General features: G+C 38.3%; 1 protein-coding gene across 1 annotated transcript; it reads right to left on the reverse strand.

The window, feature by feature from the left end:
* Positions 1 to 2,542: 2,542 nt before the first annotated feature.
* LOC117424165 (jupiter microtubule associated homolog 1-like) lies at positions 2,543 to 9,850 on the reverse strand. The gene is made up of 5 exons (XM_034040285.3): positions 9,612 to 9,850; positions 7,844 to 7,995; positions 5,889 to 5,995; positions 5,477 to 5,504; positions 2,543 to 2,976 (listed from the first exon to the last, which is right to left on the reverse strand). Exons 1-5 carry the CDS (start codon positions 9,665 to 9,667, stop codon positions 2,810 to 2,812), a joined length of 510 nt encoding a protein of 169 aa, XP_033896176.1. The 5' UTR covers positions 9,668 to 9,850; the 3' UTR covers positions 2,543 to 2,809.
* Positions 9,851 to 10,530: the final 680 nt, after the last annotated feature.

Raw genomic sequence — 10,530 nt, forward strand, 5'->3', positions numbered from 1 at the left:
GCTTATCTAGCCTACTCTGCATATGTCTAACTTTCTTTAACAATTCTTTCATATGTATTCTTCATAAGGAACACAAGCTGTGCGTGACATTAGTTACAGTTTGTGGAAAGGCAACTGGTTTTGGTACCTCTTAACTGTCAAGGGTATCATCCTTGGAAGTACAGAAGGCTAATTCTCATCAAGCACTGCTAATGTAGCTATGAAGATCACAAGCAAGTGAGCATTGCAAAAACAAAAAAATGAACAAAAATGTGTTAAACTAAACCTGGAAAGAAAAAATCATCAAAAAGAACGCAAAATGTTTTTTTTCAGTCTTTTTATTATTTATTAAGCATTCCTTTTTAGATCATTAAAATGCATTAACTCTGGCAAGAATACCTAAGTGCTGAATAATCATTGCTCATACTCATTCTCCTTACACAGCTGATGGTCTCTGACTAAAACATGTTTGTTCAAACACCTATGGAAAACTAATTAAAACTAAGATCTGAATTCTTTGTCCTCGTCAACAATATATTGCCAGAAAAGTGAAATGAACAGAACATTCAGTCCATACTGACCTATATCATCCACTGAGTTCAAATAAACCTACTGGAATAATAAACCTTATTAGAGCATTGACAAAAGCCAGGGGAAACCGTGCAATTCCCTGGCCTCCTCAGTTATTGTGCCAGTTCTCTTTGTAAATAAACAGTGAAATGTTACACAATGCATGTCATCTCATCTGTGCTTGGCACCAGTGCTATAAACTGTTTGCCAATATGTAAGATCAGGCTTTCTTTCACAAACATTGCCTTGGAAAGGGGAAAGGGGATGTACACTTCACCTCCCAACACAATGCTGGCAAGTCATGTTCTCTAACAATCCCTGCTTCCTTTCACAGCTGGAGAACTAGGGAGTTTTTGTTTTGATGTACAGATATCACAATCAAATGCAGTTACAGCAGTACTAACTTTAGACAAAGGTTTCAATGAGACATTGCTAATCTAAATGGCTTATTTATTTTGAGAGTTTAAAGTTATAGCTGGTATTCACAGCTATTTGCAATTCACAGTTGATCTGCTATTTTTTGTTGCTTGTTCAAGAATATTCAGTTGTAGGAACACAAGCCATCTCCCTCGGGTGATGGTTACTAATAGAGAGTGTCAGTTTTACATTAAAGAGAGGTGCTGGTTCTTCACATTCATAGTAAATTAACTGCCGGCACTCTGACACAATTGGAACAAATCAAACTTACAGTATCTCACTGCAGCACTTCTTGGATAAGTAAGCACCTGCCTCCAGATCACCTACTGTCATCTTTCAATCAAATTCTGTAAAATCTACTGCCTTGTCAGAGGTCCATTGCATATATGAATCAGTTGTGTAATGAAAAAACAGCAACACGTTTGTTACTCGTGGATTGCAATGTGGTGGTGGAGCCCGCTTCCTTGAAACGAACAACAAATCAAGCCATACAGTGCTTCTGAAATGATTACAAAAGACCATAAAAAGCACAGCCAGATCTGAGAAAGAAGTGGCATTTCAACAAACATACCTGTTTCATTTCAGTAGGTACTATTACCTATTATAAAAAGTACAAATAATTGTTGAATTAGTTTAACTTGTATACGAAGTTTATTTTTAGTATAAAAATACATCTATTAACAAATATGTAATGTTACAGGCAAATGCAGCTGTATGAGGGACATTGCAATATCCTTTGTTTTAAATGTCATTAAAGCGTTAACCACAGGGACTTACCAGCCTGTTTTGGGTAGCTTGTCAAACAGGATAGAGTCTTTAGACATTTGTGGGGCTTGGCACCAATAGTGTGAGGGTAATTTTCTCCAATTGTGAATTGGGACTATCCGTAACAGAGTCCCACTGGCAATTTAACAATACCCATGAACATTATACAGAACACGAGTTTGTGCAAGACAGCCTCGAATTAAATGTTCCAAGCCAACACTACTGCATACAAGACCAATACAAGGATGCCACCTAGTGGAATAATAAAACATTACTCCATTCCGGACCTTTATTAATATGACAATGTGCCGGTGTGATGCAACTAATAGGCTGTTATCCTGTTAATCTTTGCCCTATTCAGGATACTGTTTTACAAACATGTGGATAGCTATACCTAGATTTCTACTTCCCAATATAAAAAGCTTGACTCTGATGTCATCAACCCTTCACTCAGTGCAGCCTGTAGTTATCAAATAAATGGTGCTTGCTGACAAATAAAACACTATCAAAGGATTCTTGACAAAAGATGTCACAAGGCCACCAATTACTAAACAGACAAACTGAACACCTGTCTGACCCCTTACAAACAAGATAAGGAACCAAACTCATTAAGGAATAACAGAATGAAAAGAGCAACACAACTAGATTTGAACGAGAAGCAACGATCCATTATTGAAATGTGGATTCTTAATAAAACATCCAAATACAGAGCACACTTTGTGGTAATATCAGCAGGTTTGACTGTTGTCATAATTGTATTTTCAAAACAATGTAGCCATCATTGCATGTACGCAGTACAGAGACAACAAAACATTTTTCATATCAATCTTTATTGTCTTTTACAAATGAACGCATCAAATCCTTAACTGGAGACAGGGGCTGAAATGAAAGGTGGTGGTACATAAAGTGCTTCTGATGTTTAGAAAATAGCGAAAAAACAAAACAATGGGCAGGATTCAATTCATGTGGCTCACACAGATAAGGGTAGATCTACAGACAGAGAGGGAGCGAGAGCACGAGCGAAAGAGAAAGAAAGGAGTGGGGAGAACAGACAGTGACATAGTTTGCAGAGGCAAGTTTAACCCAGGATAAGACTGGATTTGCCTCCAGGAGGGTTTCTTCGGCCGGGAGGACCAGCAACTCCTGCTCCTGCTGCTGCTACAGTGGGTGCTGCTGCTGCTGCTGCAGGCTGTGGTGCCTCTTCCTTCAGTTCCGGCACAGCTTCAACCTCCTCCGAATTATTTTCTAGAAGAAACCAGAATAACCACAGATAAGTGAAGCTCCACAATGAAAGAACGTGCTTGCACATCAAATCGCAGTGCTCGGGAACTCCTGATGGTCCAGGTTTTTATTTCAATCAGTTATTTTCTCTTTTTCCTTGTCCTGTGTACACAGAACAAGACATTTTTTAGCCAGACTTAAAATTAACATTCAAAATACAAGGCCATGTTATAGCCATTAAAAGAAAAATAAATAAATAAATAAATAAAGTGTCCTTAATTCTCATTTCACAAGTTGTCAGATTACAAAAATATAAGCTAACTGAACTGCCATGAAAATCTAACAGTTCAGCAAATGGTATATTGAGAAAAACACTTTTGAATCACAAGGTAATTTAATAAACTGCTTAGTGTAAAAACAAATACAGTATTCCCTTTGCTAGTCACCCAATACCAACCCTACCATTTTACAGAATCAGCCGACTACAATCAAAACGTACATGTACAAATATCACAACACTTCTCCTTCGCACATCTGTAACTCATCTACTTTCAAAGACCACAAATAGCTCTACTTATCTATTCTTAAACCTGAAATCATTAGTGCTAAATAAGGGATCTGTGAAACCAACCAAAAGTCATTAAATGTTATCTTGACTTATCTAAAATGTGGACTTGGCTTGGTGTACTGCATGTTTAGAGGTGTACCAAACACTTACCATTAGGATGTGGGATAGGGTCAGTCTTAGAAAACCATTTGCCAGCTTTTTGAAAAATGCAGTTATAAGCAGCACATGTACACGGTTCAAAACATTTAAAAAATAGAAGAGTAACTGCAACTGTAGATCACTTTGAGAGACTTAGGGAACGCCAGTGGCCCAGAGAGCACCCACTGAGTTTCTGCAACACATGCCAATCTTCACTTGCCACACTTGGTCTTCCAGATAAATCCATTGGAGCCCTGTACACAAGAACGTGTGCGTTCAACAGCAACACACATTCCTGGTGACCGACAGCACAGCTCACTGGGAGAGATCACACATGTCCCTCTGCAGTACCATACTGCAAGCACAGTACCATTTCCTGTGTACAGACCACTTGGTGCAAAGGAGTGATACGTAGTGGCAAATGACACCAACGAAGGACAATGGCAGGGCTTGTTTGGTTTTATTACTATCCAAATCCTACTTGTTTAGAGCTTGGTGAAAAATGATCAACGTACCTATTTTCACTGTATTTTGACTCTTACCCATGTAATTTTCCTACAGTATGTTGGTTTCTGAGAAACCATTTAAAAAGCACTGGCAGAAAAAGCTGTCGACTGAAACCATTCCTAAACACACAACTCCATGGGATGGGATGTATTCCTCAAATTTACTCTATCACTGGTATAGGACGTGAACAAACAAACAAACCACATAAATAAATGACCAGACAACAGAAAGCACTAAAACAACACAGTAAATAGGAAAGGTTAACAGAAATGCAACAGTTAGCTGTAGTCTTTTTAAAAAAGAAGTCCTTACCAGAGTGAACAACAACTCACGTTCCCACAAATAAAATAAATCACTTATTTAAGCAGGGGGTAGGAGAACTGTACTGTTTGAAAGGTACAGCTGACTGCATGCTGTTACCTTGGCAAATCCTACTTGCGATAGTGAACTACAAAGAGAGAACAAAGCTAGTACAAGCAGGGAGTAGTGCAGTTAACCACTTTAAAGCATGAAGACCAGCTAACCATGATCTGGGTAGTTGAAGCAAAATAACAAAAAATTACAGAATTCACAACAGTCACACAGACACCATCTAACATACAGGAGCAGTTCCCACTTGAAGTTTCACTCTCAGAGCAATGCTGTGAAGTGAGCCTGTCAGCCACAGGGTGCCGCTGTGGGATTCATATGATAATTACATCCCAGCATTACTTTGAGTAGAAGACACGCATTTGAAAATACTGCAGGAGAAGAAACAAAATCCCCACCGAGCAGTGACACTGTACCCTAGCCTGGTAAACCCAAGAAATTACCAAGATTTGAATGCCCATCTGTCAACTTCCTAACTGATGGTTAACTATAGGGAAATGCAACAGAACATTTAGCCTGTTAGGCAACCACATTGCCTAATGTAAAGCAATAAAACAGAGCGGCCTTGGGGTTTTGGCAGTGGAAGAAGTTGTACAAAGATTGACCATCAAGAAACTACCCCTAGCTTCCACAGCAATGGGATCACTTTTCCCAAGACGAGTCATATCCTGTTGCCTGATTACAGGTATCCTGCTCATATCCTCCACATACTCTTGTGCATTACAGGGTGAAAATGGAATCACAGCAAACTGCAGGTTACTTCTGCACCAGTCAAGTGCAAGGGTGAAGCTCTATGATCTCTTCCTACAGTTAAGTGTTCACATTATAGCCACAATGGAGTTTCAAGTTCAAAAAACACAAAACAAAACCTTTTAGAAGTATCAGATATTAACAAAAAAAGTGACCTGGATTATATATTTAAAAAAAAAAATCATAACTTACCAGTGCTTGCTCTTTCATGTTCACCATCCTATATTAAAACAGGGGGACAAACTGGTTAGTCAGTATTAGACTGGGTGCAGAATGCCAACACAGATATTTCATGGCTATATTTATTGGCTCCTATTATCTAAAGCAAGAACAGGGATGTACAACTATGGTTCTTAATAGTAGTGGGTATTACTCCAACAATCACTTCATATTCAGAATTCAAAAAGTAGAGATCCCAAAGCACACATGCATATATTAATTGTTGAGGTCTACTGCAGTTTAGGATTAAAAAGACACCCAACTTATTTTGTGTGTAAAATGTTCTATAAACTTCTTGAAGTTCCTCATTTAATCCTTTAACTGTGACTGGAATTTGTATTCACACTGAAAAGTAGAATTAAGCCACTCTAGATCAAATACCTACCCCAGGTGAACGGTCTCCAGAACTATCGCCAATGGCCTGTCCACCAGGAGGGTTTCTCTTCTGTGCCACAGACTGACCATCCCCAAAAATACCCATGGGCTTTCCTCCTGAAACAAGAGCAATAACAAAACTGGGTTAGAGCAAAAATCGTAAGATCATCCAATTCAGCTGCTACATGTGTCACATTTTTACAACGTGTTGCCTTTATTCCCAATACAATAAATTAGGGCAAGGTTGTGAAGGGTTCCCTAGAATGGAAAGACTTACATTTCAAATAATTATTATCCCATAATAATAAACTCAAATAAGCAGAGTTCCAGTTCAATGACAGCGGAAGGAAAGAAAGAGAAAAAATTTAGCAGAAACACAAAAGTCTTAGAGCAGGACACTGGAGAACTGCTTCAAAGAAAGGCTTAGATGCAACATCTCAAATCCCATCAAGAACACCTCTGAGGTGAAAATATGAACACACTTCTTAGGGAAGTGAAATTGGCCCCATTTGTAAACTGCCATTGTTGCTTGCAACAAAGAGATAGTCATGCAGGCACTGCATGAAATCCTAAAGCACTAATTTAAGACACTTCTCATGTGATTTAGACTTTTCTTCTGAAAGCCTGTGTTGCATGTTGATTGCAGCAAATTGATTTAATTGCAAAAATCACTCTGACAGCAGGCATCTCCGGCACAGCGAGTCCCAGCAAGGCGATGGAGCAGAATCAAGCCATGCATGTCACACAGCACTTCATTACAGACACAGAATTCAGACGTACAGCTTGCATTATCTGCAATTTCTTGGTGAAGAGATACCCTTAGCAGAGATACCGTTGGGTGTGCCAATAACAAATACAAAAACAAAATATAGCCTACCAACACTATATGCTTAACATCTTCACACCACAGACCGTAAACAAACTGAAGCTATCGTTTTCATTTTTCGAGTGGGAGGAAAGAGAAGATCTTATTCTTAAGGTTCCTTCAACCCATCTCATTAAAAAAAGCTAAAGCTGTGAATGATTAGTCGAGTGTTTAAAAATGGCCAGTGCAATGAATGCAGTGCTTTTCTGTTCCAAAAAACAAGAGCAATTCCAGCTCCCTTAATGTCCAGGATAGGCATGCAGAGTACAAAAAAAAAAAAATTAGGAATAGGTTGACAGTTATTAAAAGGCTATTTTGTCAGATACCAGGAGCCGATAAGCAGTCTTGAATTTTAACAAGTTAATTGTAAAATCGTAAACCAAACAGGGTGATTAATTCAAACTGATTATTCACATCCCACAGAGTTTAAGTAGCAAAACAGCTGTGCTAATCCAGGCACTGGTCATAGTACATGTTATTTATCAGGTTAGGCAACTGCTTCTTAATCTATCCATGTGGACATAGATTCTGCGATTCCCAGACTCCATGCCTTTAACCCCTTTAATAGTCTGGAAAAAGACTGCATAACATTTTAAGCCAAGGGTGCGCGACTCCAGTCCTCGAGGGACGTTCCTCATCAGATTTTAGAGTTTATCAATTAAAAAAATAACAGATTAATACCTTAATAGAGGTGTAGTTGGATTAATTGAGTAAGGGTATGGTTGTAACATATCAGGTCTAGTCTTTGCCATCATGCACATTACTATTTTCCACATCTACAAAAGGCCAAATGTGGACATTTGAGATCATCCAGATACCGTAGTAATTGAAAGATTAGCATTTTTAGACAAGTAATGACATTGTTCTCATATGCATAAAAAGCAAAGCAAATAAATATTTTATTCCATTACCTAGGATTTTCTCATCTGTTAAAGAAATGAATCCAATTCTCCCACTTAGGAGTAGATTTTGATTGGGACACATTCACTTTAATGATGATTACCTGGATAAAGAAAGCTCAAACCCTCCTTGATATAAAGGAGGGTTAGACCAAGAGCAAGGTTGATGCAAAGCCAGTTATCTGGATTAACAGCTCCTACCTGGTGGATTGTTCCTCCTGCTAGCATAGGGGTCCTCTGGAACCCCGAAAATGTTTGAGGCCGTTCTGTTTTTTCGGGTGGGCTGAGGGACTGTCTCCTCTTTTCCATTGCCAAAACAGATGTTGGAGTCTCCACCTGGCGGCCTCAGCACCCTGCGGAAGAACACTTGTCAATCGGCCATTCATCCACACGTTGCTTTCATTATTTATTTATTTATTAAACTGTAATATGGGCTGAATACGATTTGAATAGTGAAATTCTGAAAATACTTGAATATTCAAAAAAATGCTAGAATTATGAACGGCCAAATTTCTGTTGCAGCAATATAGTCACCAAATGCAGCCTCAAATTAGGGGCCAGCCATTGAAATATAGAACGCTTCTATGCTTAGGTTTAGAAAAGTGATGCAAATACAAAACTACGTTTTAATAAAAATCGACAATCTGTAACAACCTAATAAACACATGCATGTATTGATTAAATAATATAAGTGCCCTTCCATGTAACACTGTTGAGCACTGGACATTACCAGAATCAAGGTCCCTTATGTTATACACATATACATAATGTGGTTGATTGGAAACCCGGGCTGAGCCTTTTGAACCAGATGAGGTAATGCCGTTTCTACAGAGCATAAGAAGACACCAGGGAGATGTACAAAGGCTGGTCTGAAGACCCCACCCTATAATGAAAAAACACGCTGGAATATATGTACAGATCCTTGAGTTGCTGCATTACATTCTGCAGACTGGCCGAGGGGACGGGGAGGCCAACACACACAACACTGAATATATAAGCTTTTTTTTGTTTCTTTGGATAGCCGTATTTTTTCTACGTGTTAAACAAAAACAAATAAATAATAATAAATTGATGCTAAAAGCGGCATCAAAAGAGATGGGGAGGTGGATGGACATACAAGTTACAACTATTATGCCCCCGTCAATTAAAATAATCTCGAAGAAAGAGAGACACCCCTCCCATGCGTTGCATTCACTGTTCCAATAAACGGATGCTTTTGGACATCGTAATAAAATATTTTATTTGGCTACATTGTCTTAATATACCGATTTCTCATAAACTGCAGTCTTGTGGCGTGAAACTGATCTCAGACGATCACGTTACTACTTGTCTGTCACACAATAAATTCGACTTGGTCTCTCAGCTGCAAAAAAAAAAAAAATGGTTTCATTAGCGTCAAAACTCACAAATGCATTTAATATTATCGAATGCGCTCGTTGAGTTTGGCTTCATCCTGCTGGACCAGCTCCTGCGTTTCGCTAAACAGGACGTTTATATTATAAACCCAAAACACTGAACAAATACATTCAGTGCAGTCAATAGGATTGCGGAGTGTGCGAGTTATTAAACACTGTGAGAATAATAATAATAATAATAATAATAATAATAATAATAATAATAATAATAATCGGATTAATCCACACACACATTCAGCTATGACATCATGATATCGTATTTTTTTTTCTTCGTTAACTCGCCTGATCAGTTTGCTCGCTGCTAAACTTAAGCAAATACAAAATGCGTTTTTTGTGGAAAAAAAAAAAATGGAGAGTTCTATTGAAATGTAAATTTCCGTCCGAGGCCCATTGGACATCGTGATAATCACTACGCCTACCTTTCTAGCATTACTAAGCCGGAACTGATTAATGTGTGAATGTTTTAGATTTATTCGCAATCGGCGCCCCATATTTTTCTTGAAGATAGCGGACTTCCATTCTCCTTTTGTTCCCCAGGATACACATTTTCTTACCGAGAGCTGCTTTTTGAGCCGGGGTCCATTCCTTGATAATTTGTCGTTGTCGTCATTTTAAATTTGTTTTCTTTCTAAATATCAACTTTGTTAATAACAAATAATTAAACGAGCTTATTAATGTCTTTTTAAAAAAATAAAATAATAAATCCAGTAAATATTTCACCCGCTTACTGACTCCACCCGACTTCTACTGAGCACTCTGCCCAAACTGCAGCTCGAGAGAAAGTCGTTTCGTTTATAATTTAATTCTCGCTCACAGAATGTTAGTCGGTAGGCGTTTCTTACATTCTGATTGGTGTACAGTGCCTCAAAGTCGCCAATAACTGGTAACTCTCGCTGTCCGTCAATGTCCCGATTTGCTACGTTCCCATTGATTACGTATTTGAAAGTCCAACCGTCTCCACCCCCGTACGCGCTCTTCTCTGTTCATTTAAATTGATTTGTATTGTACATAATTATTGGTTTGTAATTTGATCAGTCTCTTAAAAAAATGCCAGTGCACTAGCTATTACTAAGAAATCAAAGGATGCTGATCCTGTATACCAAGTAAAAGAGGGGCACTTCCAAATTCCATTTAGGATACCGTTATCTGTCATCGCCAAAAAAAAGTCTATATAGCAAAATGTAATTGTAAGTACTTTTCTGTCGGTTCCACTGTAACCTGTATTGCTATACACCCTATTGATTTCCTTAACTGAATCAGAGACGCCTAAGGCAAAAATGCATATTTTATTAGCTCCAAAAAACATGTACCCCCAAAGAGTTAATCCTATTTTTTTTTAAAGACATATTATCTTATGATAATATATGATAATAAAACAAGTTACATTTTGAAGTCCATGGCTTGCCACCACCCTGTAGATTGACTCTCTGTGCATCAGGTACTGAAACCTACTCCCTTTGCTGCACATATAGG

Source organism: Acipenser ruthenus, chromosome 19 (assembly GCF_902713425.1).
Source record: "Acipenser ruthenus chromosome 19, fAciRut3.2 maternal haplotype, whole genome shotgun sequence".
In the NCBI taxonomy this organism is placed as follows: Eukaryota; Metazoa; Chordata; class Actinopteri; order Acipenseriformes; family Acipenseridae; genus Acipenser; species Acipenser ruthenus.

Bases quoted from the DNA above. Each gene is read 5' to 3' on its own strand.
- LOC117424165 (XM_034040285.3), bottom strand. From the start codon at position 9,667: ATGACGACAACGACAAATTATCAAGGAATGGACCCCGGCTCAAAAAGC. The intron at 7,996-9,611 runs GTAAGAAAATGT...GTTCTTCCGCAG, and splicing joins GGCTCAAAAAGCAGCTCTCG to GGTGCTGAGGCCGCCAGGTG. The intron at 2,977-5,476 runs GTAAGTTATGAT...GGTTTCTTCTAG, and splicing joins ACATGAAAGAGCAAGCACTG to AAAATAATTCGGAGGAGGTT.